Below are 26627 nucleotides of genomic sequence, written 5' to 3' on the forward strand. Positions count from 1 at the left end.
GCCCGGCGACTCCCTCGCCCCACGGCCAGTGGGACGGGCACGGGGGCCTTGGGCGTCCAGGTGTGGGACCGTCGTGACCTTTCTGGGGCCTGAGCCTGAGAGACGGGTTCGGCTCCGGCCGGGTGTCCCTCATTTCTGCTCCTGCCCCGTGTGGGCGGGCGCTGGGGGTGTTGGCGGGTGAAAGCGGCCCCCGGCGCCGCGTCTGCGGGGACGTGGAGCGGTTCCAGGGTCAGCACGTCGGGAGAGGGAAATCCGCTTGGGTCTCCGAGGGGCCGTTGTCGGCTTCGCTCCCTGACGGGGAGGACGGGCGGGGGCGAGGCTTCCGTGTCTCCGTCCCTCACAGCACCCTCTGCACGTCGCGGACTGGCCCGAGCTCAGCGGCCTCTCACTCATCTCGCAGTAGAGGCCGCGCTGGGAGCCGCCAGGCCCCGTGGGCGCCCGCCCCTCTGATGCCCCAGAGTCGGGGGCGCCCCTCAGCACCCCAGCTGTGGGCGTCTCCTGGGCGGCCCGGTGTTGCCTGGGCCCCAGGAGGGCAGGTCAGCGGTGCGCCCACCTTGATGCTTGTGTGTTTGCCTCCAGGAGGTGAGGTTGGGGTAGGGACAGACACGGACGCCCCGGCAGAACCCGCCGCCCTCCAGGCCCCGGCGAGAGTCAACCCCTACTCCGTGATCGACATCGCGCCCTTCCAGGACGAGCAGCCCCTGCCCCCAGACGCGGACGCGGAGGACGACACCGGGAGCCAGCCGGTGCCCAGCGGGTACTCGGTGCCCGTGCCCTGCGGCTACGCTGTGCCCTGCAGCCTGCCGCTGCTCCTGCCCGCCTACTCCAGCCCCGTCGCCGTCCGCGCCGTGCCCCCGCACGAGGAAGGTAGCGCCCCTGCTCCTCTCTGCGCACCGCGGGCCGGGAACTAGCCTTGTCCCTGGGAGCCGCGGTGCTGGGTGCTCAGCGAGAAATGCCAGAGCGGACGAGGCGGAGCCGTCTGTGCTCCTGCCGAGGCCACAGGCACCTGCCACCCCTGCCGCAGGCACAGGTGTCCAGGCGCTCCTGAGGGCCCAGCACTGTGCCCCCAGCGAGTGTGCTGTGTTCTGTGCAAAGCGGACTCCGTGAACGCAGCCTGCTGAGTTCTCCTCTCTGTGAACTCTGTGCTCTGTGTCCCGGACACGCCACGGGGACACAGGCAGAGGGCCTCTGAGGGACGAGACACCCCCAGACCCAGAAGCACAACTTGGATTACGTGAGGTTTCAGTAAACAGGTTCTTTCCTTCCCAGTTATGCACAACAGAGACAAAACATCTTTAAAGAGAATCTCGAATTTACACTGGGAAACGCACAAGGTTTTCGGGGTTGATGTTTCCCCATATGTTTTCCTGGTGTAATTGGCAGTGATCTTGGAAAGTCACCACGATCCACAAGATGCTGTCCGTATCTTGTAGCCCAAAGACTAAGAACAATCTGAAAATAAGGAAGTCGGCATTGCAGTCAAAAAAAGATTAAGGAATATGTTCTTGTGTTAATTTGCTTATTTTCAGATTGTTTGGTTATTTTTAATAATTAAATACTAATTTATTCTAAGTAATTTAGTATATTTAAAAACCATTGGCTGCTTTTTGTGCCGTCCTCCTAGAGCTGTTAATAAAATCCTATCGTAACAAACACTGTGGTAAGTCCCCAGAGCCAGGAAGACAGGTCTGATCGTCTCTTGAGCCTTCAAAGACAAACCCGTGCACCAGGCTCTCCGCTGGGGTCATGGGAAAGCCTGCACTTCGGGGAGGCTGGGGTCCGAGGCCTGGACCTGCGCTGCCGGCCGGCCGTGAGATGGCCAGCCTCTTAACTCTTTGCACCTTGTGGTTCTCCCACGGACCTGGGGGTGCCTCCTGGCTGTGCCAGGGCTCAGGCCCCCCAGCACGGAAGCTGCCCCATCTGGACCCTCAGAAACAGGAAGAGTCCTTCTCTTCCCGCTGCCCAAACCTATTCTGAAAAAAGACTCTGAGGTTCTGCTTCTGTTCTCTAGTGGTCCTCCAATGGCCAGAAACTCACAGTGCTCTGCTTCTTGGCAAGAGCTTCCAGATCTTTCCAGAACAGCAAGAAATGAGCAGTTAGTGTGGCCAGAGAGAGAACTTCCGAGTGTGCTGACCTCCTCCTGACCTCTCCTATCCAAGGTCTCGTGTCTGAGCACACAGCAAAACGGGTGCATCTCCTTTCTTGAAACGGGGAGCACGGGGGAAGAACACATCATTTTGGGTGGGCAGTGAGACGCGGCTTGGGTGGTGTGCGTTTGGGGGTGGGGGGTGATGCCCTTGGCCCAGCCTTGGGGCAGCAATCCCGGTGCGCAATGTGGTTGCTGCCAGTTAATGTCCTTTCTTCAACACTTTGTCTAGTAGCTTTGTCTCTTGGGAGGTCCTGGGGGTCATTCTTCGGGGCAGCTGGTGTGGTGGAAAGAGCAGTGTTTGGAAGGGGGCACAGGGTTGAGTTCAGATCCCGACCCTGCCTGTGACCTGACCCGTGGTCCGTGGCAGATGCCTACCGTTCGGTGGCCTTAAGAACACGGCGAGTCCGTGTCCGTGTGGCCCCGGCTGCACCGCTGGGGGATTCCCACCACCGAGGAAGGGTATTTGTTAGTCATGAGCAGGACCAGGGGACCATTTATAGCCGAGGTCTCCACACTAAGTACACTGCGCCCCGCTTTCATGGACAGCAGCGCACCGTCACTTCTTTCTTAAAGGCTTTTTGTGGACGGTGTCCCAGTGGGGCCGATAGCGCCCATCCTCCGTTGAGCTCATGGCCTTTTGTCCTGAGCTCATCACCCTCTTGGTAAACCAGACCCAGAGGTGGGAGAACAGCCGTCGGCCGAGACACGTGTGACGGACTCGTGTGTGCGTGTGCCTGTGTGTGTGCATGAGTGTGCGTGAGCACGTGCGTGAGCACGTGAAAGGTGGGTTGTCAGATGCCAGCGAAGGGACTTCGTCCCGTGAGGCCTCTGGAGGCTGCCGTGAATCGATCAGTCGTGAACCCCCGTGCGGAAGTTAAGCACTGAGAGGAAACCGGTTTCTTTGTCGCTCAAACGCGGTTTCTTTGGGGCACGGCTAATTCCCGCTGTTTCAGCGGCCTTCGTGTATCACTTTTTACTATAATCTTGTTTTAAATACATTTTATCTAAAACCTGAAAAACCTTTAAATCTGTCAGTTAATCATTTTTACGGTAAGATAAGCTTATCACTGAAAAAAATATAAAAGCATCTTAAGGATAAAAATCCGCTTCCTGAGCATTTTACCGTAAGCCTAAACCCACTGAGTTTTTTCCTTTCCTCACAGAAACTCAGGAAGCAGCGGACGACAGCCAGTTTACTTCTTTACGGTCTGAGGATCCAGCAAGCAGGTACCTTGACTAACTTCCGTACGTGCTCTGAGTTCGTGACCCTTTCCTGAGATGTGGAATGCAGCGTACGGGGGGCGGGCCTGCCCGCCCTCGGTGCTGTGAGGTGACCGGCCAGGCGCGCCCCCAGCCCGAGACCCTCCCTCCCAGGTCCGGGACCGCTCGCTGTGTCACCCGGGGCTCCCAAGATGGGCTCGCCGGGATACAAGGACCCCACAGGCTGTCCCTTGTGTTCTGGGGAGACAGGCCGTATGGGGGCACAGGCGGGTCGACCAGGAGCTGCAGCCCTCCTCGGGGGTCCGTGTGCTTTAGGGTCAAAGAGGGTCGCAGCATCCTGTGGGGGAGGGGGGCTTTTCCCTGCATTGGACCCACCTCGGTCTGGAGTCCTCCAAACTGATCTGATTGTAGATCTTTCATACCACTTGCCTTCAAAGACGCTGTCGTCTGCATGGGGTGCCCCGCGAAATCCCCGCTTCCCGGCGAGCTCCTCCTCGGGTTCCAGGACCCCGGTGCGAGCTCACTTGCAATACTGCGGACTGCTCTGTGCCTTCCCTCGTATATCCTGTGTCCCCCCTGCTGCTGGACGAAGGGTTTTTCAGAGATAAAGACCAGGTGTACCAAAGCTTAGCGTGCGATGTGCTTGGCGTGTGGTAGGTGTGCCCGCGTGCGGTTGCTGGGCCGCCGTGCTCGGGGAGCCACGCACCACGCCTGTTTCGAGTGTCCTGTCCAGTGGGTTTTGGCACATTGCATCGTCCGTCCTCAAATTGTGTTAGAATCTACATAACGTAGTATTCTGCCATTTTAAGTCTACAAGCCAGCGGCCTCTTGTGTGTCCACGCTGCTGTACAAGCGTCACTACTCTCTGCTTTCAGAATTTTTCATCTTCTCAGACAGAAACTGCCCGCTGGGTGGTCATCTACCGTCCCCGTCCCGGCCCCAGAGAGCGTCTGTTCCGGGCTGGGCTACGAGCTTGCGTGATTGAGCTGCCCCTGGGACTGGACTCACGGCCGTTGTCCCCGTGTCGGGCTCATTTCCCTTCGGGTCACATTCGCGGGGCTCTCCCGTGTTGCGGGATGTGTCAGGGCTGCCTTCCTCTTCAAGCGGGCACCGGGGCCCGAGCACCGGAGTGCCTGCCTGCTCCCGGCCCGTCGGCTCTGCGCCTGGGGGCGGAACGGCCGGATCTCGGGTGAGTCTGTGTCAGGGACCGCGCCGGTCACGTGGACGGTCCCGCCTTCTCCGTAAGATCAGGAGCTGATTTTCCATTTTTAAAGAGCACAGCCGTACCGCTGAGTGGGAAATGGTCCTCGTGCTGGTTTTGATGTGCATTTCCTTGATGAGCAGCGACACGGGCCCCCGCATGCCGTCGGCCCGTTTGTGTGTCGTCTTTGGGGAGATGCCGTCACGTCCTGTACTTACCTCCGAACTGGGTTTTGGTTGTTGAGTTCCCGGTGTTCTTTATGTGCTCAGCGTTAATCCCTTGTTGGGCGCGTGATTGGTGACGTTTTCTCCTGTTCTGTGGGCTGCCTTTCACTCTCTTGGTAGTTTCCTTTGTACAAAAGTTTTCGATTTTGATAAAGTCTAACATATGTTTTTCCCTTTCGAATTGCCTGTGCTTTTGGCGTCCTGCGCAGTGAGGGCCGGCAAGACTGTGCCGTGCGGCAGTCTCCCCGCATTTCTCCCAGGAGCTTCGTGGTTTAGCCCGCGGGGCTGACGGATGTTCTGATGGTGCTCGGGTCTGGCTGATTCGAGGTGTGCTTACGGCTCTCCGGGCCGGCGGTCCCAGCCCTGGGCTGCCAGGGCGATGTCTCCGGCTGTCCTCCTGAGCGTCTTTCGGTCTTCGGTTCTGTGCATTTTTGCTTCACTTACTGGGGTGTTGAGAAGCCGCAGCTGGGTGTTAAACTGGGGACGTGCCAATTAGGACCCGCTAGTGAGGTGCAGAAGCCTCCTGCATGTGTCCGTGGGAGCTCCCCCAGCCTCCCAGTGACTGGTTTGGGGGACGGAGAATCCCAGGGTGACTTTGATGGAAGGCACAGCTGGGGCCACCCACACGAGGGCAGTGGGGTCACCAGATCGATCCCTGACACGTCCTCGGCCCAGGAGCTGTGAGCTGGGGGAAGGGGGTCCCCTGCTGCAGCAGATACAGAGCAAGGTCCCCAGCACCTGTCACTTATTAGATGAGAGTGGACGAGAGCTCGCTAGCTTTTTAAGGGCTTAACTCCTAAGTGTTGGTTTTACAAGGCGCCCTGAGAAAGTGGAGCCGGACGGCACGGTGGGAATCCCAAGCGCGGGTCCTGCTGACAGATCTGGACTGTGGGTGTGGGCAGGCGTGCCACACCGTGAAATGCACGGGCAGCAGCTCAGAACTCAGGAGGCTCAGCTCAGAGCACCCGTGATGCTGTCCGGGGAAACAGAGGGGTACAGACTGGGAAGCAGGGGTACCCTTAGGGGACAGCCTGTGGCCTCATGACGGGAAGCGTCCACTGTTGTGATCTTGTGGTCTGTTTTCTCTTAGCGACGACCGGGTGCACAAGGCGGACAGTGCCCTCGCCCGGTGGGTTGCGGACCCGGCCAACACCGCGTGGATGGAGAGTAGGTACCAAAGCCACCAAGAGCTGGGCGGGCCCCTCTCCCGCCCCCGTGTGTGTCTGTCAGGTTCTGCTGATCATCCCATGGCCTCTTCAGGTCGAACACGTTAGAAACATCTTCATTGACCCTAAGTACTGGCTGGTGCTGTCCCGGCTCTCCGCAGCCCTCCTCTCCCTGCCGTGGAACCCCTCTGCTCACCCATCCCTGCAAGCAGTTGTTCCTTTCTTCCTCACACAGTGTCTGGGTTTTGCCGTGACCGTCCTCTGTTTGGGGACCAATGCTGTGACCCGGGCCCATAGTCAGCAAGTCACCGTGGGACATCAACCAGATAGGTTTTTCGGGATTCTCACTAAGATGCTTCTTCGTGCTACCGTTTTGAAAAGGGGATGGGGGGCTGGGGGCCGGGTAAGCCAGCCGACCGGCCGATGGCAGACCAGATCTTCTGGTCCACGTGGGGTTTAGAAAGCGCAGCTATTTTTAACTACGTGTGATTTTTAATTTTTAAAGAAAACTAAAGATGGTTTTTCTAATTATCTCTTTATTTTCCACTGGCTCACTAATTTCTGTGTCATTATTTTATATGATCGACTTCCAAGGAAGAATTGTCTTAACTTTATCCTAATTATTAAATTATCTTCCAGGATGTGTTGTTCTGGTTTTAATTATGACATTGTCGAACAAGGAACTTAGCATAAGTAGATGATTCTGCTAGGGGCTGCTAAATTGGGTTCATTACAGGATGAAATTAATATCTTCCAGTTCTCTAGAGAATTTATTTCCAAAGTAAAATTTGTCTGACTTTCCCTTTACTCGTTTTATTACATCAGAGGCAGCTAGTTAGAATAACGCACAGGTCAGGTGCGCTAAACTCTACCACAGTAAAAGAATCTGGGTATAACTTTTGATTCCCCACAAAACTTCCTGTCAGCCAGAGTCCCAGCTGGGTCAAGTAGCGTGTCATCCTTCATCCCAAGAAAACATCCTGTCCCAAAAGCAGGGGTCGTGCTCCCGTAGGTCTCACGGATTAGCCCTTACCAACTGACTTTCAGAGTAATTACAGCATCATAGGAGACTGTGGTTGGTCCTAACAGTGTAAACTGTACTTGGTGAGTCGGGTCAGGTTTTCACGTGTCCCTCTTTGTATTCCAGATCCAGAAGAAGCCATTTATGATGACGTGCCAAGAGAGAATTCGGACTCCGAACCAGGTTTGAATTGTCTGTGATCAAGTTTTAGAGGGTTCAGTTATCAGTGTTCCCTTCTGGGTGTGAAAAAGCACTCGTCAGCCTGCACACAGTCTGTAGACACACAGCTTACGTGTGTTTCATGGTCGTGTTTTGTATGTTGTCTAGTGTCTCCTTGGTGTCATGCCGTGGATTATTGGTCTGTGCGCACGGGTGTGTGTGCTTCCATTATAGGCCTTTAATGAGGGTGATTGATGAACATAAAGGAGCAGAAAGAGTTAAAGATGTGAAAAATAGGAATGGAAATGTAAAAAAACATGGAAGCTGTGAGTACCAGCACATACGTGATGAGTGACTTAGATGAGAAAATAGAAGAAAGGCGTCCTGATACTTTTCCAGAATTAAAGAGTGACGTAAGTTCTCAGATTGCAGAAATACAAAATCAAAGCCGGGTCCAGCCTGAATCCGTACCCTGGCCCGCACACAGCTCAGTCCCCAATTCCAGAACAGGAGTGTGTAAAAGAGTAAAACAAAGGCAATGTCAGACAGAGACTGGGGAGACCGAGACAGAGACTGGGGAGACTGACTGCTGGAGCCTAAAACGATTTCACAAGTTGCATTCCAAGGAGAAGGTGCTGAGCTTAATGAGCTGTCGAGAGAACAGAGAGCAGATAATGACTTTGTGAGCGAGTCCAAAGCAGGCAGTGAGGAAGATGGCCCCGTGGTGGTGTTCCATCCTGAGTGTGGCCACAGGGTGGGGCTAAAGCCCTGGGCAAGGCACCGGCCATCTGGGGAGGCGGCGGGCTGACCCTCGCTTCTGCCGTCTGTGCGTTTCTCAGCAAGAGGGTGTGAATGATGATTGCGCATGTTTTTCGGTGATCGTTTGGGTCTGCATTTATGGGTGATCACTAAGAGAATAGAAGTGGGTTATTTAACTTCCGACCCAGTAGAGAAAAACGGAGTCTGGCCTGTAAGAAGCAAGAAAACGTAAAATAAGAAAGGATGGTGAATAGTAGGAGAAAAGACGGCAGAATCAGTCCGAGGAGTCTGCTCGTTATAGTAAAGACGAATTGAGTCCAGTTGGCCCTAAAAGAAAAAACCCAGATCTTGGGTTGGATAAATTCACAGTTCTAGGCACAGATTTTAATGACAGCTGAATGCGGACACAAAACATTTGTAAGTAAATGGATGGAAAAAGAAATACAAGTTCAGTTCCAACTACATATCGTAGCCAGTATGACTCTCATCTACTGGACGTTCGTCTGTGAAATGTTAGGCGTAGAGCCCTTCCCAAGAGAGAACCGTAACCGTTCTAAACTTGTGTGCCCCTAACAAGACTGTCTCCAGTCGTATAAAGCGAAACATGCCCGAGATGGAATCGGCCGTAGTTGAGTACGTGATCGGAGCGGGAGAGTTTAAGAAAGCTCCTCCCCGTCCGTGGATACTGGATGTAGAGTAAGTGAACCGCAGAAGAGCGTGGTATACTGTCGACGGAAAGATCCCGTGTAGAACCCTGGAGCTGATTGTTTCAGAATGCGCTTTTTTCCCAAACGCATGGAATATTTGTAAAAATTATATAGCATTCCTCAGAGCAATTGTGAGCGAATGCCAGAGAATTACTGTTCATGCCTCATTCTCTGATTTAAAAAAAAATCAATAAAAATATATTTGAATATTAAAAAATAACACTGATATCTAGCTCATAGACAAGGCTGAACACAGGATGGAAATTAAGAATATTTGACTTGAATAATAGTGAAAACATTACATACATTTTTATGGGATACTTTAAAATAATGAATTATAGACATTTGTTAATAACAGAAGAGAGGAAAATAATGAGCCACTTCCAACTCCGTTTTATATAAAAGAATAGCAGAGGGAATTCAGAGAAAATAGAAGAAAATAAAAATGGTAGCGGCACCTGGGTGGCTCGGTGGGTTAAGCCTCTGCCTCCAGCTCAGGTCATGATCTCAGGGTCCTGGGATCGAGCCCCGCGTCGGGCTCTCTGCTCGGCGGGGAGCCTGCTACCCCCCTACCCCCCTGCCTGCCTCTCTGCCTGCTTGTGATCGCTCTCTCTCGCAAATAAATAAATAAAATCTTTTTAAATAAAAATGCTAGCAGCAGACGTGATAAACAGAAAACAGAGAATGGAAAGTTACCAGCATAATGAAAGAAGAGTTCTATGAAAGTCGACAAGCCTCCGGCAGTGTCGGGAAGCACGGGCGTTCCTGGTCAGAGAGCGGCAGAGAGGGAAGGAAAGTGGATCAGCAGAAGCTCATGAGCATCATGAAGGGGTTCCGGAAACGACGTGGTATCATTCAGTTGAAACACTTGGCCTGCATCTGACGTAGAAAACATTGATGCATAATGATTCCCGATCTAGAATTAATTGCTTAACTGATGGGCCAGACAGCCCGCCGAGACCCGTGTCCTCGTCCCAGAGGGGCTAAACCATCGGGTGACAGGCAGTTCCTCTGCTCTACACGCAGGTCCAGTGGACCGTAGAGGACAGGAGCAGGTCACTCCTGAGGGTCTCAGTAGAAGCTTAGAATCCCCTTCACGCAAAGGGGCGATGCTGAACATCCTAATGAAAATGTAAAGAAATAAAATCCAGCAGTATCCCAACAGACAAGCAAAAGCCCACCTGAGCCCTTTAGGTTTGTCTCGGGGGTTTATGGATCCCTTAACATTAGCAGGTTCTTTGACCATCTTTTCCACAGGACCAGACGAACGGACATAAACCTTACCCTCATCTCAAGACATGCTTAAAATGCACTTGATAGGATTCAGTCAGTGTTAAAAGCTCCTAATAGGAGGCAACGTCCTCAGGCTAAGAAAGGACATGTTCTTGTAATCACGTGTCCTTGTAATCTACATCCAGCTAAACGGTGAGTTAAAACCCGTGGAAATTTATTCATTCCGCCCTGTGTTGGGACGCTGTCACACGCTGAGCACTGAAGCAGGTTCAGCCAACAGACTCGTCCCTGCTCTCCAGATTCCTGCGTCCAGGGAGAGACACACTGAACATTTGGGCCCCTTCGGAAATCGAACTGAAGTGTTTGCTGAAGGAGTGTGCAGGCAGGTATTTTATTTAAACGCATGCTGCAAATGAAGTGGGAATTAAAGACTGGTTTCTGCAAAAACAAGCTTGAAATTTATTTTTGGGTAATTTGTCCATCCAGGTAGGCCCTTCCCAACCCAGACGGAGTGACCTGGGGCCTCCCAAAACCAAAACGCCAGCCAGAGGTCTACCAGTAGTCAGGGAGCCAGCCATTCCGGGTAGAGCCAGCCGTGTCCCTGTGAGGACAGTGCCGTGCAGGGCGCCGACGTGTATGGTGTGTGTGCTTTAAGTCCCACGTCAGCCAGCACCCTCCCTTGTTAGGATCACAGAACGTCCTGGTCCCCTCAGTGGCCCTTAGCTCTTTGCTTATTAAATGTTTGGTGCCACAAATATTTTGAAAAAAAAAAAACAAAAAAAACAAAAAAAAAACCACTTCAGTAAGACCTAGCTAATGTGCAGATGGTGATACAAACTGGTGGTTCCCTGGCAGGTGTGTTTTCTGGAGAAATTCTTGCCCATGTCAAGGACACGTGTGTAAGGGTGCTTGTCTGTGGCACGATTTGTAAAGAGCAGAAGAGGCGGGGAACACAGTGGCCCCACACCGGGGAAAGGGTCCGTATATGGCAGTGAATTCTTACAGCAGACATTGTGCTGCAGTTAAAAATGAGTAAATGAAATATATATATATATATTTTTTTTACAAACACACACGCTTAAAAGTAGGGTTGAGCAAAAAGCAAGACCCCCAGGGCTAGGGTGCAGGTACGCTTACGTTGGATGGGCACCGCTGAGGTCAGTGGATGCCCGTGGGCCGGGACTGCTTTGTGCTGACCTGGGGGAGGGCACAGGGCTCTGGCCATGCGTGGGTCGCTTTGTGCTGCTGCCTCCATGGGAGCAGGCGCTGCCATGGCGTAGATGGGGCCCACAGACTGGCCTGCTCCATGGTGCTCTTTGGTGCACATAAAGTGTTTGGTAATTAAACATGTTCAGTGAAGATGGCACTAGATATTTGAGGTTCCCTGGAAGTATAATTGCAGGATTCAGGCTGCCCGGGACCTCGGCTGTCTGGTGAACTGCAGACACACAGATGTGTCTGAGGGAGAGCAGAGGCCCACGTGCTTTGTGCGAAATACGGCCTTTGAGGGTGAAGTTCCGTCGCAGCCCTGGGAGGACCCTGACGCGGAGTGTGACCAGCGGCCCTCAGTTTGCCCCGGGGCTGGGGGCTCACGGGGGCTCACGACCCCTCACGCCGCTGCCCCGTCCCTGCGGTGCTGCGCTGGCCCTGGGGGTCTGACACGCCTCCCACCCCAGCTCTCGAGGCTAGGGTGAAGCCGCCCACACGCACAGACCCTAACGAGCCGATTCTGCGTTTCGTATTTTGCTGTGGCCTGTTCGCCCTCAGAGGAGATGGTCTACGACGACGTGGAGAACGGAGAGGAAGGCGGGAACAGCTCGGCGGAGTGCGGCTGGAGCTCCAGCGAGTTCGAAAGCTACGAGGAGCAGAGTGACTCCGAGTGCAGGAACGGGGTCCCCAGGTCCTTCCTGCGCAGCAACCACAGAAAGCAAGTATGTGTTGGGGCTGTGCGGGGGGGCAGCTCAGCGCCGTGCGCCGTCAGCACGAGGGCACGTTTGCACCCGTCACGTGTCGCTGCTTCCGATGCGGCCCGCTTAGCGTGGGGAAGGCGCAAGCGGGCGTGAAAGGGGCCCCGGCTTGTGTCTTGAGCGTAGCCGCGGCGGGTTTCTCAGAGACACACCGAGAGGCCTCGGGGACCACTGCCCGCATCACCCGTGTTGTGCACAGACGGTCACGGCGCGCTGGGCACGCGCACGGCCTCGGTGTCTGTGAGACGCCCGTGCTGCCGAAGGACAGAGCCCCAGAGCGGCCTCCTCCTGTCCGGAGGGGAGCGTGTGCGCGTGTGCGCGTGTGCGTGTGCGCGTGTGCGTGTGCGCGAGTGCCTCCTGGGGGTCTGGGGAGGAACTTCAAGGGTCAGTGTGAAATCCGGAGCTGGGCGGTGGTCCGCGGTGGCCCTGGACGCACTCGGTTGGGCGGACCCTCTTCCTGAGATGCGTGGTCTCACGGTGGTGGCTGTGCCGTTGGGGAAAGGGGTGAAGGGCGCTCATGGCCGTGTCCGCAGCTGCCCGTGCCGCCCGTGTGAGGCCGCGCGTCAGGCCGCAGGCACGCGGAGGCAGCCCGATTCCGTGCGCACCCGCCTCTCTGGCCTAGGGCCGGGGTTAGGAGAGGAGAGTGCGCTGCAGCTTCCCGCTGGCGGCGGCTGGATCATGCGCCGGCCGACGGGCCTCTCACGCGCTTTCTGAGCCGAGCTGCCTGCCTTGCCCACTGGGTTCCCTTGCCCACGCCCCGGAGCGCAGAGGGAGAGGCTGCTGCGCCGCAGGTGGCTCTCGAGTGCGGATGACCCTGGCATGACCCCTGCCCAAGCTTGGCCACGTCCTGGGGCGGCCGGCGGCACGGCCAGCAGGAGGGGCGGGCTGAGGGGAAGGCCCAGGCCTTCTCGGTCTGAGTCGTGATTTTAGAACGGCTCGCTGAGTGCTCTTGTGCTTGGCAAGTCAGCTCGGGGAGGCTTTAGTGAACACTTGCATCAGGCGTCTTTTCCTGGGTCGACACAGGAAGCATTTGCGGAGAAGCCCCGAAGCCTCGGTTTCTGTATCGGAGATGCGCGACCCCGTGGGCAGTGCCTGCAGGAGTCCTGCCCTCCCCTGGCCGAGACGACGTGACGTCAGTTGGAGACTTAGAAGTCTGTGCTGCCCGTTCCCAAATCACGACACCCTGTGTGTAGGGCAGTCTTGAACTCGGGTACCTTCTGCCTTGGTGCTGACCCAGAAGAATAATTTTATACCTTTTCTACTTGCATGTTGGGTCATTTTAATGTTCTCAGAATGCACAGGAATGAGGTTCCAGAGGCTCCGGTGCCCGTGTTCGCTTTTGTCTGGCGTAAAAAAGTCCCCAGTCTGGCTCCTTCTTCCCCCACATTTGTAGCTCTCGGGGGTCGCTGGACCAGAACTAGGGGCTCCCCGTGGGGCGCGGGGTCCCCGGCCGCCGCCGCCGCGTCCTGCCAGCGTAAGACTGTGTCTCAGGACGGGAAGGCGTGCGTTTGTGAACAGCTTGTGTCTCTTTGTGCTGTAGCTCTCCCATGACCTAGCCCGTTTCAAGGAGCACTATGAGAGCAAGATGAGAGCTTTGATGGCCACCGCGGTGGGGGCCGCAGAGATTCAGCAGCTAAAGCAGAGGCACGAACGGAAGGTAGGGCGGCTCGTGCTTTCACCAGCTGCGTGGGTCACGCGTGTTCGGAAACAGGCCAGGCTTCCCGGGGAGGCCGCACGGCCGCGATGTTGGCCCTTCCTAACCATTCTGGTTCCCAAAGTGTGGTCCTCGGCTTCCAGAGGCCACCACGGCCCGCGGAGGGGCTCCCACTGTTCCTGAAACGCTTTTACCCTCCTGTCTGTCTGGTTCTCTTCCACGCGGACCGGAGTGTCCCCCAGGCTCCGTGGGGTGTCACCCCCGCCTGGCCCCCAGCCTGGCCTGACCGGCATCCCCTCTCCCACACATATGCAGCCGCGCCGCCTGTCGGGCCGTTTGGGAACTACAGGGATTTTCCCTGGACGTGCTACTTCCACGACCCAGAGCAGGTTTATTGTTATTTCTAAACGAGTGTTCATTGAAGCTTGATATTTTTCTCAACGTTAACTCTCCATCCAGTCAATGTAGACCCGTGAGGGCCGGGTGGACAGAGCTCATGGGGCCCTCAGTACTTTTACGAGTCTAAAGGGCCCCCGAGACCCAGGGGCTCAGGAGCGGCTGGGTTTGAGCGAGGTGGCAGCCGTCCCCGGAGCTGTGTTTTAAAAGGGCACGGTCAAGTACTGCTCACGTCCCTGTCCCGCGTCCTGCCGATGTCCTATGGTCTGTCCATGAGTGTCAAGTGACATCTAACTCAAAACAGACGTTCACCTAAAAGTGTCTTCCGTGAGAGTCGCTGCTTGATTCTGGAGCATTCTTGTGTCATGGGCCTCCCGGAGCAGGAGCAGGAGCAGGAGCAGGAGCCTTGGGCTGGTTCCTGTGCAGAATGTAAGGCAGCAGGTCATGTGGGAGCGTCAGGGGCCTGGCGCGATTCCCCAGAGCATCATGAGCTCAGTCATTGGTCACGGGGGAGGCGTGATGGAGGCCAGCTTGGTGGAGGAGTTTGGAAGCTTGTGCGCCGGTAGGGAGTGGTCCGGGTGAGCAGAATGACTTTGGGAGCAGGGAGTGATGCCGTGGTATGTAGTTGGGGCCAGGCCAGGCTGACCCCCTTCATCCAGAAAGAGGCAGACGTGAGGATGGGTTGGGGGCCCTGGCTCGGCTTCCGGACTGCTGGCACGGGCATTGCGGTGCCCTGGGTGCTGGGGCTTCGCTGCTGCTTGAGGACTAGGTGCCGTGCAGGCTGGTCGCCTTCAGTCGTCTGTTTGCAGTTCTCTGATTCTTGTCCGGGGGCCCCTGACCGGGGTCTGGTAAAGATCGAGGCTTAGCAGTCCGGCACGGGGTAAGAAGGGGGCGGTCCCGGAAGGCGGTCTGGGTCGGGAGACGAAGCAGAGGCGCCCCACAGGCAGACGAGCCGTGGGGGTCGTGAGCAGGAGGTCCCAGCAGCCAACACAGGGGAGGTGCTGCGGCCGTGAAGGGCACGTCCCCAGGAGGGGAGACCCGATGCAGGAGTCAGAGGGGCTGCGGTGGCCGTGCCCTGGGGTGGCTGGAGCAGGGTCCCGCCTGGCGAGTGTGGACAGGGCTTGGCTGCAGCTGGTCGAGGCTCGGGGGACTAGAAGACAGTCGGGGGCAGCCGGGGTCACAGTGCGTGTCCGATACCAGTGCATGCCCCTGGGGAGGCACCCAGGCTGTGGCGATCTGGCCCCAGGGGCAGGGAGCTGGAGACAGGGTTGCAGTGTGTCTAGTGTTGGGGGAGTCGGTGGGAGGACCAGGGCGGCAGGCAGTGTGGACCGGACGCTGGCTTGTGTGGAGGGGGACATCTGGGTTTCTCTGAAAGAATCCCTGGGAGCCCAGTGGTGAGTACCTCGATCTCAGAGTTTTCAAGAACAAGGAAGGTGAGAAGGCAGAGCAGCTGGTCGTGGCCCAGAGCCCCAACGACCGGTGTGTGCTGCTGGGCTCTGGGTTCAGGGAACCGGAACCTCTACACGGCGCTCTGGTGGGAAGTGGGGTTCTGGCTTCCCATGGGCTGTCCTCCCGCTGTGACCGCTCACGCAGCCTGTGTGCACCCCTGAGCCGATGGCCCTGCCTCCCGGGGAGCTTAGCAGACAGCCGTGGGCTGTGTCCTGCGTGTGCTGGGACCTGGGCCCTCTGCGTGACTCTGTGCCTCCGATGCCTGTGGGGCTGTGAGTCGTCCCCGGAGCTATGGGATCGGCCTTGCACGTGGCGGGAGGAGGAGGGGCTGCTAGTCCAGTTCGCTTTTCTTTCTTTTCTATTAAACACACAAAACATGGCCCAGGCCATGCGTGCACACACGCACACGCATGCACACGCACGCGCATGCACAGTCGCACACAATCGCACGCGCATGCACATGCACGCGCACGCACAGCAAGCGAGCTCTCCCTGATCACAGAGCCGACCCGAGGGGACGTTTTAATTCTTGACAGTATTCTTTTAAAATAAAAGCAGCAAGTCGATTTCGTCGACGCGCGGCCTCTCACGTGTTCCCTCCTCCGGCAGATGCAGAGGCTCATGAAGGCTGCCAGGGAAGGCACGAAGGACGGGCTGCAGAAGACGAGGGCCGCGGTGCGGAGGGGCCGCTCCCTCATCCGGACCAGGTCCTTCCTGGCTGCAGGTGGGGAACCCCGAGCCGGGCAGGGCGACGGTCTGCGGGACCCCCGAGGTGGGTGGCTGTGGGTCAGGTGCGTGCCTGAGCCCGACGACCTTAGTCACCCAAGCTGCGAAGCGGAAGACGGGACTGAGTTGGTGGCTCTTACGCTGGGCGTGGTCGTGAGGAGGTGGGAGCGTTTAACCCATCCCGCGCACCTGACGCCATGGCCCTGGGACTGATCCGTGGAACCCGAGGCGGGGTTCCGGATACCAGAAGGTTCTGTTTCTGTTTCTTGTTAAGACTTTATTATTTAAGGTCAAGTTTAGATTCACAGCAGCCCTGAGCAGAGGGCGCAGAGAGGTTCTGTGTACAGCCTCCTCCACGCAGAGCCCCCGACCCCAGCAGCCACATCACCGTGGTGCGTTTGTCACCTCTGATGAGGCCACGCAGCTTCCGTCCAACATGCCACGTTCTGTGGGTTTGGACACAGGCCGGTGGCCGGTGCCCGCCATTACCGGGCCATGCAGAGGGGCATCATGCCCTAAGAATCTCCTGTGCTCCGCCGGCTTATCTCTCCGTGCGCTGCACGCCCGGCGGCCTCTGCTCTTGTCACTGTCTCTGTGGCTTCATGTCCCCAGATTGTCGGAGTCGGAGCCCGGCCGTGTGCAGACACCTCACACCGACGCCCTTCACGTGGGCACACGTCTGTGAGGCACCCCCACGTCAGTTTGTGACGCGAAGGCTTTTTTCTCTGCAGCGCTGGACACCACCCACTCCGGGTGGACCACAGTTAATGTGTCCGTCACCTCCCGAAGGGATTCTTGGCGTCGCCAAGCCCGGGCCGTCAGGAGCCGGCCGCTGGGAGCTCCCGTGGCAGGCCTGTGTGGGCCCAAGTTTTCAAGTCCTCTGGGTCAGGATCGAGGACTGTGGGGTCGGACTGTGTCACCTTCTGTGAGAAGGCACCCGACTGTCCTCCAGAGTGGCTGTGCCCCGGCAGCCCGGCCGTTCACGGGGGCTCCGCAGCTCCGCACTCTGGCTGGCCCGGGGTGAGGCCCTCGCTGCGGACGTGAGCCCTACTCACAGAGTGTGGACTCCGCGGGCTTTTGCTGTCTCCTTACGGACACTTCTGTGCAGCCGGGTGTGCAGCTCTGAGTTCCATGGTCTTTGGGCTCCCGCTGCTGTGGAGCCCTTGCTGTTCTGGTCTCTAGCCGGCACAGCCGAGTGTTTAGAGATGCGCCGAGTTCCGGTCCAAGCGCTTTGCTGTGGTGGGAGCTCTGCTTCCCGGAGCGCAGGGCCGAGTCCAGAAGGACGCCGAGTCTGCCTTAGCTTCCGCTGGCGAGCGAGCGTGGGCTCTCCGCGGGCCTTCGCTCTCAGTGCGGCGTTGCCTAGGTCAACACGTGGAAGGATTCAGAGGTGTTCAGAGGACACGACTGCCTTTTAAAATGAAACTACCACGTATTGAAAATTTTAGGTGTCGACGGACGCTGTGCTCCTCGGGTGGGAAGGGTATTTTCTGGGCACGTCCAAGTTTCCATTCAACCATGGCCCGATGGAACCTGAGCACGGAAAACCAAAGTGCCCAAAGCCGGGATTCGATGGGTTTTGTTGTTGTCACCATGCTGTCGCGTTATGACCGTTTCTGATTTCTTTTTAAGATCACAGATCCTGTCTTGAAGAGGAGCAGAATTTATTTATCGATGTTGACTGCAAACATCCGGAAGCTGTCCTCACCCCCATGCCTGAGGGTCTGTCTCAGCAGCAGGTAGGGTGGGGGGCTGTGCCGGCTGCTCACCGAGCTTGGGGTCTCCCCGTCAGACCCCTGCCGTCCCCTGCCTGCGGCCCCCGTGGGGCCTGGACGCGGTGTCCCTGGCCCACGAGCGTTTGGGGCACCACTGCCAGAGTAAGCGGGAGACGGGTGTGGGCGCGATTTATACCGGTTCTGACAGGGACTTTAGCTAGAGACGCTGGGCGAGCGTCGGCCAATGGCGCGGACGTAGGCCCCGCACGCAGACTTCCGTAACCGATGAAGTCCGTGGGGTGTCTGCGATTTTAGCCTCTGGAAACAGGTAGCAGAGGGAAGAAAACACGGTGGTGTCTGTTAATGATCTCTGGCTAAAAGGAAGAGAAGCCTCCCGAGCAGAGTGTGGAGTGGAGCTGGAGGTTCCAGGGGGCCCTTGGGCTGTTCTCCGTGGGGTCAGTGTGATGCCCGTCGTGGGGACACGCAGCATGAGGTAGACACATGTGCACAGTGGTGTGGGACGGAGCGGTGTGGTGACCGTGCTGGGGTCGCAGCCTGGACAAAGAGCCACACTGGGCGGATGTCCGTGGCCATCAGCCGTCCCCAGACTAGGAAGCAAACATCCCACGGAGTTAAAGGTGAGCCCGAGCGTGGGGCTGGCAGGCCGAGGAGGCGTGTCCGTGGGTCATGCGGCCCCGTGAGCGCGTTGGCAGCGGAGGAAGACCCGGGGACAGTTGCGGCTGCGTGTCACCAAGTCCTCGCACATCCGTCCGTGTCACGCACACGTCCCGCGGGAGGTCGCCGGGGCTCCCAGGAGGCCAGCGGTAGGGGTGACGCCGTGCCCTGGGCACCGTATGGCCCCACACCTGGGCCAAGTCTCTGATCCCCAAACCTAAAATCTTCAATCCTGAGTCTGTTGGTTGGGTGAGCCGTAAGCGCCCTGCTCTCTGCGGTGCTCCCTGGGGACGAGCGGCTGCGATTCCCGCGCAGCAGGTGCCGGCCGGCCCCGTTCGTGGCTCACCCACCGCTGTCCAGCCTCACCAGCTGGAGAGGGGACCGGAGTTCTTGACAACACCTTCCGTGTCCCTTTGAGGTCTGTCTGCCTGGGTTCCCTCACCCACTCTTATGCTGTGTGGGGCTCTGGCCACTGATGGGGTCTCCATGCTCATTCCTGGGGGGATACAGTGTGACTGGGACTTGGGTCCCCTTGTCGGAGGACACGGGGTCCAGTGGAGAGGGATGAAGCAGGGCCCTCCCTGATGGCAGGCACAGGTTGGGCACCGTGACGTAGCCGGGGACGGCTGTACAGGGGACGTGGGGCCTGGCCTCTCTGAGTTCTCTCGGGACTGTTAAAAATGTCTGTAGTTTCCTGGGTTTGACCCCAGATTTCTACCTGAGGAGACTTGGAGCATCTGGGAATCTGAATTCAGGGAAGGGACGGTGGAGACAGGCCGCTGCTCGTCCGGGGAGTGACTGGGCGGTGGGGTCTGGCCTTCCTCGTGGCGCTCAGACTCCTGACCGCGGGGGCCTCTCTCCACCCCAGACCTTCCACGCCGAGTGCGGCCCTGACCTCCTTGCGTGACCGAGGAGCACTGGTTTCTGTCTTAGCTTTGTGGGTTTGAATGGTCCTTTTTGTGGAGAGTCACTCCCTTGTCTATCGCCTTTTGTGGGACGGTACGGTCCTGGGACATCCTCTACTGCCAGCTCCCCATGGTGGGCAGTGCCGGGTCCGGCCGTGGGGGGCGCTGGGCTCCGTCGCCAGCCTTGTGCGGGCGCTGCGGGGCGAGGGGCGGACGGGGCCAGGGGTGTAGAGGCCCTGCTGGTTCTGTGCTCATTCTTCACTGCTTGGCCAAAGGAACTTGCCAGACTCTAGGCTTGATGGCCCCGCCAGGCGTCCAGCCTTTCCCAGGAACCGCGCCAGAGGCGCCGTCCCCTGGGCGCGACTGACCCGCAGCCGTGAGGGCGACGGGGGCGGTCTTCATCCCTTTGCCGTGCCCTCCGCTGCCTGGCTGTGCTCGCTCGCGAGCTGTTGAGCCAGAAGGTCTCCTCTTGTCTCGGAGGCCGATTCTGCTTCCACAGGTTTGCGGGAGCGACGCCCCTGGATCGGTTTGGGGAAGCGATGCCCCTGGATTGGTTTGCAGGAGCGATGCCCCTGGATCAGTTTGGGGAAGCGACATCCCTGGATCGGTTTGGGAAAGCGACGCCCCTAGACCTGTGATGCCACCCGCGGGCTTTGAGTCAGGGCGGGAGCGGCTCTCAGGCTTGATGTGCTTGGGGAGCTGCCGCAGCCCAGCCCAGCGCAAGCCTGGGAGACTCTGCCCCACGGCTCCCAGCGGCTGGCGTCACTGCTGCAGTGCGGCCTGTCCTGCTGTCCCTACCGTTCACAGTTTGAGGCTGGACCTATCCCGTGGCCGTGGCAGTGGGCCCAGGAGGTCTGTGCCCGCGGGCGCCGTCCAGCACACCCTCAGGGCCGGGCGGTGACCTTGCTTCCCGCGCCGAGGACTCGGGAACAAAGCAAAGCTCGGAACAAAGCAAAGCTCGTCCTGCACGAGACGTGACTTTTCCGTTTCCTGCCGTGCTCCGCTCACTGCCGTTTCCGCGTGTCACCAGGTTGTGAGAAGGTACATCCTGGGCTCCGTGGTCGACAGCGAGAAGAACTACGTGGGCGCCCTGAAGAGGATTCTGGAGGTACGGACGCGTCGTGTCGTGGGGACGTGGGTGTCACGGGCCTCGTCCGCCCGTGCGGGTTCACGCGTGCCCACGCGCCGGGACGGGGTCGGCGTGGCGGGACCCCCGGGAGGCGCGGAGAGCCGCGTGGCTCGCGTGAACCGTGACTTCCGTGAGTGGGTTTCTCCGCGTGTCTGCGATGCGCCCTCCAGCGTCCGCGCCGCCCCCCGTGTCTTTGCCAGCAATACGAGAAGCCGCTGTCGGAGATGGAGCCCAAGATGCTGAGCGAGAGGAAGCTGAGGCTCGTGTTCTACCGCGTCAAGGAGCTGCTGCAGTGCCACGGCATGTTCCAGATTGCGCTGGCCAGCCGCGTGGCTGAGTGGGACTCCGTGGAAACCATCGGGGACGTCTTCGTGGCCTCGGTAGGCTGCTGCGCCCCACCCGTGCCTGTGCCTGGGGGAACACTCATGCTGGGGGTCCATGTCGGCAGCGGGCCTGGCTGCTCTCTGTGGCCACCGTGGCGGGGGGGCTCCGGGACACATGGTCAGGCGCTGTCCTGAGGCCGGTGGGGTGTCCTGGAACGGGCCAGCTCTGTCCAGTGCCACTCCAGGCAGTTGGAGTGTGGTTTTTGTGGCCGAGCTGGGGCTCTGTGGAGGGTGCCGCTCTCTCCCGCCCAGCCCGGGGCAGCTGGGTCTTGCCCTGCTCCCTGCCCCACCAGGGTCCGTGGAAACTCCCCACATGTTTACTCCAGCCAAGGCTCTGGGGCCTGGGGACATGTGACGCTGATGCAGTCTTGAGGCCGCTGGTGACTCAGGACGTGGCGACCCACGTTCACGTTTCGTGGCGGGGGAGGAGTTCAGCTGCCTGGAAACCAGCAGCCTCCGGTGTGCACCGGCAGTTCCGAACCCTTTGTCTTGGTCCGTTTGTGAACTCCGTGTGCTGGGCTTACGAGTGTGCTGCGTAGACGGGGAAGCCTTTATCTTTCCCGCAGAACAGCGTGGGCTTGACGACGTGCCGAGTCACGGGCCGCCTCGAGCCCCGCGCAGGAGCAGAGCTCTCCCTGCGGCGTCTGCCTGGTGCCCCACAGGCACCTCGCGGAGAGCAGAGAGAGCAGAGACAGCACGGTTGCGCGGCAGTTGTGTTTTCCGGCTGTTTTATGTGTTGGTCTCTGCATTGGCTCTCACTTCTTGAAATATTTGTCTTAGTAACTTCTTTAAAAGGAAGAAACACCTTAAAAACTGTAGTTGATTTTTATACAGAAAGCATTTTTTTTGGTCAGTGATAGTTGCGTCAGACCCGGATGGATCTTACTGTGTATCTTGAGGATCTGTGGGATCTGCGGAGAGTCCCAGCAGGAGGCCTCTTGGCGTTTCTAGGGAAATGGAAAGGGAGCGGCGTGGCCCTCAGCCAGAGACGCAGGAGGGATCGGTGCCCTGCCTCCCCCGCAGCGTCTCCGGGAACCTTCAGGGCCTGCCAGTCAGGTTGTTGGGGCCTGTGGGGTGGCCCCCCCAGAGGTGAAATCCACGGAGCGAGGACCGGCCGGACATTGGGGGCAGGTGTTGGTCGGGGCTGCTGCTGAGCTGAAGGCCGGACCGTCGGGGGTCTGAGCCGACGAGCACATCGGGCAGAGTGGGGGGAGACCGACCATCTGTTCAAACAAGTCCTAGCGAGTTTGCTTAAAGAAGAAAGGACATCACACGGGGTCGTAAGGAAGCGTGTCCTGTAGAAACATCCCAGCGACTGAGGGGTCCCATCTGGGGCAGGTCTCAAGTGTTCTCTTCTGTCCCACAAGTGTGAGCCTCTGGGCTCTGCACGCCGTTGACGGTTTTCTGTTCTCTCTGGTGTTTCAGTTTTCCAAGTCCATGGTGCTGGACGCCTACAGCGAGTACGTGAATAATTTCAGCACCGCGGTGGCAATCCTCAAGAAAACGTGTGCTACAAAGCCTGCGTTCCTCGAGTTCTTAAAGGTTAGCCCTTGGTTTTTCTTCCCATTCTGGGTTTTCACACCCTTTGATAACGCGTTCCGTGGGCACATGCTTCGTGGTGAAGCTTTCATGCATGTTGCCTGTAAACGTCGAGAGTCACGCAAGCTTCGGTACCGAGGGGCTGGGTCAGAGCTGGAAGCAAAGGTGAGTCTTCAGGGGTGGCAGGGCTCTCGGGAAATAACCTCCATGTGCACCCCCGGGAGGGGTGCGGAGGGGCGGGCAGACGGACAGCTAAGGTCCGATTGCAGAGGAAGCTGCCTTGGGATTGGGGTGGAGACCCCCCAGGCCCCTCAAGTCTGAGCAGGGAGCTGATCCCCGAGGGATGAGCCCCCCGTGGGCCGTGGGCTCTGTCCCTGCTCCAGTGAGAGGCAAGGTGCCTCTGATGTTGACAATACGCAGTTGACCTGGGATATTTGGCCCACGGCCCCTCACCGTGGCCAGCCACCGACCCCAGACCTCACGCGCACGAGGCCCCAGCTCCCGTCATAAACCCTGAGCCGAAGCTTGCTCCTTTCCTTGAACTGAATTCTCGATCTCCTGCCACCATAGGGAGCGGACGCGGGTGCCACCCTCGCCAGCCGGTTACGCTCCGGTCAGCGTTAGTGGGGGATCCTGTCAGTCCCCGCTTCCTCGGTCTCGGCACTCGGTGGTCTCTCTGTATCCCACGTGGCTTCTGGGGGAAGGACACACAGATGGTCAGGCGGTCACTTGCTTGGAGGAGGTTGTAACCATCTTGTGGAGGTTGTCCGCCGGGGGGGCCAGGGGCAGCCCCCGCCGCCAGTTGACCGCGTGCCGGGTGGCTTGGGGGCGAGGTGTGGGTCATCCTGGTCCACCCGGGAACCAGTCTTAGGGGGCTGAGCCGCCCTTGGTGGTGGTGGGGCTGAGCCCTCGCTCTGCCATGCGGCCACACCGCTGCCCTAGCCGGAGACCCCATCCCCGTGCGGTGGTCCGGCCTGCGGCGCATCCCTCCCTGGCACACGGAGGCATGACGAGGGACTCGGTGGCCCCTGCTGCACGGTGGTGGCAGCCCTCACCCCAGACGTCCTCTGCCATGGCTGCTCCTGGGGCAGCTTCCGTAGGACACAGACTCAGGGACAGCCTGCCCTCCCCGCCCCCTCCCCCGAGACCCTCCCCCCAGAACCAAGCCTGGCCGGCGGCGGCTGCTGCAGAGAACTCGCCCAGAGCTGGGCCTGGCTGCCGTCCAGAGCCCTGCCGACTCTCGTTTGGGGTTCTGTGCGGTTTTTTTCTTCTCCTTTTTTTTTTTTTTTTTAACATTTTTTTTATTTAAGAGAGAGGAATAGAGATCACAAGCAGGGGAAGAGGGAGAGGGAGAAGCAGGCTCCCGCTGAGCAGGGAGCCTGATGTGGGGCTCAATTTGGGACCCCGGGGCCAGGACGTGAGCGGGAGGCGAATGTCCAACCGACAGAGTCTCCCGGGAGCCTCTTTTTCTCCTTTCTGTCAGCGCACTTTCGGGTGGCTGTAGCGTCTCAAACTGCCAGTCCCTAGAAGGCCGAGATGCGTCTGTAGGTGGACGAGCCCCGCCTGGGGGCCGGGCGCCCTCGGGGAGCATTGAATGCCAACCTGGGAGATTTCCACTTGGAACCGGCCCCCGCGCGCTCTGGCCCTCGGAGGCGCGAGCACGCGGGCAGTGCCGGGTGTGGGGTTCTGCAGCGGGTCTGCCGCACGGTCTCCGTCGGGTGAGGGCAGCCGTGGCCCCGGGTGGGGGTCCCTGCCGGCCGCAGTGCGAGAATCCGGGCTTCTCCCCACAGCAGTGCCAGGAGTCCAGCCCCGACCGCGTCACGCTCTACAGTCTGATGACGAAGCCCATACAGAGGTTCCCGCAGTTTATTCTGCTGCTGCAGGTAAGGACGTGCTCTTCCTGGCGTCCGCCCGCGCGCCGCCGCTGTGCTCCTGGCCCCGTCTCCAGGCTCCTCCCTCCCCGGGCGGTTATGGCGGGCAGGGTTGGGGCTCCCGAGTGTGGACACGGCCCCGGGCCCTCACCGGCCCACTCCTGCATGGGCAGACGGGGCGGATGCAGGTTCCCCAGGGACAGAAAGGAATCCGCCCCGTCTGCAGCCATCAGGGTCTGGGTCTAGGCTCAGGTGGGAAAGAGCCCACCCTCTGCGGCCAGAGGGCACGGGCGGGCTCAGGAGTCTGAGTCCAGACTCCGTCAAGCCGAGCCTGTTGTAAACGTGGTCCACAGACGGTGTAGGGAGCAGAGACGCCTTGTGGAGAGGCTCACCCGTGGGCCCGACGTGGTTGGAAACTAAGCATATTCAGATTGGTGCCTGTGTTGTTTCCAACAAATCCGGTTTTGGGGCCAGATGTGAGGCACCGATTCCGTGGGACGCTCCGTCCGCGCACACGCCTCGCCCTCCCCACAGCCGGGGCCCCGCCGCACGGAGGCGGACAGCCCACGCCAGCCCCCGGGTGTGGGTTCCACCGATTTGTCAGGCGGCTCGGCATGGCTCGTGTCTGGGGACGCAGGAAGGCGGACTGGCCCCGCCCTCGGTGACGTCACCCAGGCCCTCGGTGACGTCACCCAGGCTCCTTCCCTTGAGGTTACGGCTACGGCTGTGACCGACCAGATCTCTGTGGAACGTGTCCTCCCAGACCGCGTCATCACAGAGCTGTGAGAAGAAGGACACGCACCCCAGACCGCTGACATCTGCTGTGTCCGTGGCTGGTCTCGTGGGGCCGTTAGTCTTTGTTTTCCACGTCCGTGTTCTAGCGAGCGTCCGTCATGTACGTGTCCGATCCAGGTTCGGGTTCCGTCGTGTGTGCTGGAGGGCTAATAACAGAAGCCGTCAGGATACCCAGAAAATGTGTTTGATTCACAGCTGCTCGTGTGGGCGGCCCCAGGCGGGCAGTTCGGTGAGGAAGGAAGGTGGAGCCAATTAGACAGTTCCTTCTTTAGCTAGAGCGGGACACAGGGACCAAGGGCAAGAGCATGACCTCCCTGGGATCGTGTGGAGCACGTTCAACCTCACGTGCAGACTGTGCTGGTGCGTGCTGGTGCGTGCCTGGTCACCCCCGGTCACCCCGTCCACGGCGCGTGCCGAGACCTGCTGCGTTTTCACGCCGCACTCGCGGAAGGTTTTTGTTCTTCGTTGTTACAGCTGGATGTGGTTTCCAATCTCGTTTGTCAGCCTTTGGTTAACTGTTAGTAAGTCCTGGTAGACCTTTGGCCCAGGTATTACCAAAATAGGTATTTTTAGAAGAGGTGCGAGGGCTGTGGGGAACAGAACAAAAACACCAGAGGACAGGCTCTGCGCCTCATGGTGCCTGAGAGCAGGGTCGTGGTCTTGGGTAACATTTCTCTGATTCTGGTCCAGGAACACTCGTTTAACAGCTTTTCCCCGTGGGCTGAGATCGGTCCCTCTGTGGCTCTTCCTCCCCGACCCCCGCCCCGTCCTCCTGGGACTCAGGAGCCTGACCTGAGACCTCCGGGATCCCTGTGAGTGGCTCCCCTGACAGGTTGGGGGGCTCGGGGTGGGTCTGGGTCTCAGGAGAATGCATGGTTGGACGCAGAGTGTGCAGTCTGGGCGGCTGGGTCATGCAGGGGCTCTGCTCCCAGTACGGGTGCTCCCGGGAGCTGCTGCCTGGGGGACCGCGGGGGCCGGCGGCTGGGCTGGAAGACTAGACCGCGTGTCCCCTCCCTTCTGAGTCTGCTCCGTGCACGCAGGGAGGGACGGCGTGCGGACCGGCGTGCTTCCTCCCTCTTCTTCTGGCCCATCGGGAAGCCTGCTCTCCCTGTCTCTGCGCCGACCCCAGCTCTCCTGGGGCATGTTACTGGTAGCGCTGGGACCCCCCAGGCTTCCCTGACCCTTGGTAAAGCTGAATGGCCCTGGCTTTTCTGGGCCTGCTGGGTTGAGAACATGGTCCCGTAGGAATGTTTATCTCACTGTGTCCCACTGCTGTTATCTGTCCCATGTTGGACCAGTGGGACTCACGGTCTGGACGGAGGGACAGACATCCTTTTTCCCTGCATGGTTGTGTCCTGACTGTGGTTGGCACCGGGGCCGGCCCTGCCAGCTCGCACCGTTGGAGCAGGTGGCATTCTCCTGAGGAGTCTGCTGCCTCGAAAGGATTCAAGTGATGCGTAGGGACACGGGCGTGCGGCAGGGTCTGTACAGTGACGCGTAGGGACGCGGGCGTGCGGCAGGGTCTGTACAGTGACGCGTAGGGACGCGGGCGTGCGGCAGGGTCTGTACAGTGACGCGTAGGGACG

General features: G+C 58.9%; 1 protein-coding gene and 1 long non-coding RNA gene across 8 annotated transcripts in view; both read left to right on the top strand.

The window, feature by feature from the left end:
• Positions 1 to 26627, top strand: part of ARHGEF10 (Rho guanine nucleotide exchange factor 10) — an 81824-nt gene that overhangs the window by 23335 nt on the left and 31862 nt on the right. For 5 of the 7 annotated variants that reach the window (XM_059384238.1, XM_059384236.1, XM_059384237.1 and 2 more), the window contains exons 4-15: positions 580 to 867; positions 3313 to 3376; positions 5886 to 5962; positions 7109 to 7165; positions 11608 to 11771; positions 13348 to 13464; positions 15916 to 16030; positions 17662 to 17768; positions 20355 to 20432; positions 20654 to 20833; positions 22262 to 22378; positions 24166 to 24258. In XM_059384238.1, the coding sequence (XP_059240221.1) occupies positions 580 to 867; positions 3313 to 3376; positions 5886 to 5962; positions 7109 to 7165; positions 11608 to 11771; positions 13348 to 13464; positions 15916 to 16030; positions 17662 to 17768; positions 20355 to 20432; positions 20654 to 20833; positions 22262 to 22378; positions 24166 to 24258 (1457 nt within the window). The remainder of the gene's footprint in view (positions 1 to 579; positions 868 to 3312; positions 3377 to 5885; positions 5963 to 7108; positions 7166 to 11607; positions 11772 to 13347; positions 13465 to 15915; positions 16031 to 17661; positions 17769 to 20354; positions 20433 to 20653; positions 20834 to 22261; positions 22379 to 24165; positions 24259 to 26627) is intronic. The other 2 variants (XM_059384241.1, XM_059384242.1) reach the window with 2 other exon arrangements.
• LOC132006473 (uncharacterized) lies at positions 8108 to 10637 on the top strand. Its single transcript, XR_009401111.1, has 2 exons — positions 8108 to 10032; positions 10140 to 10637. It is a non-coding gene; the product is annotated as an uncharacterized LOC132006473 (long non-coding RNA).

Source organism: Mustela nigripes, chromosome 18 (genome assembly GCF_022355385.1).
Source record: "Mustela nigripes isolate SB6536 chromosome 18, MUSNIG.SB6536, whole genome shotgun sequence".
NCBI lineage: Eukaryota > Metazoa > Chordata > Mammalia > Carnivora > Mustelidae > Mustela > Mustela nigripes.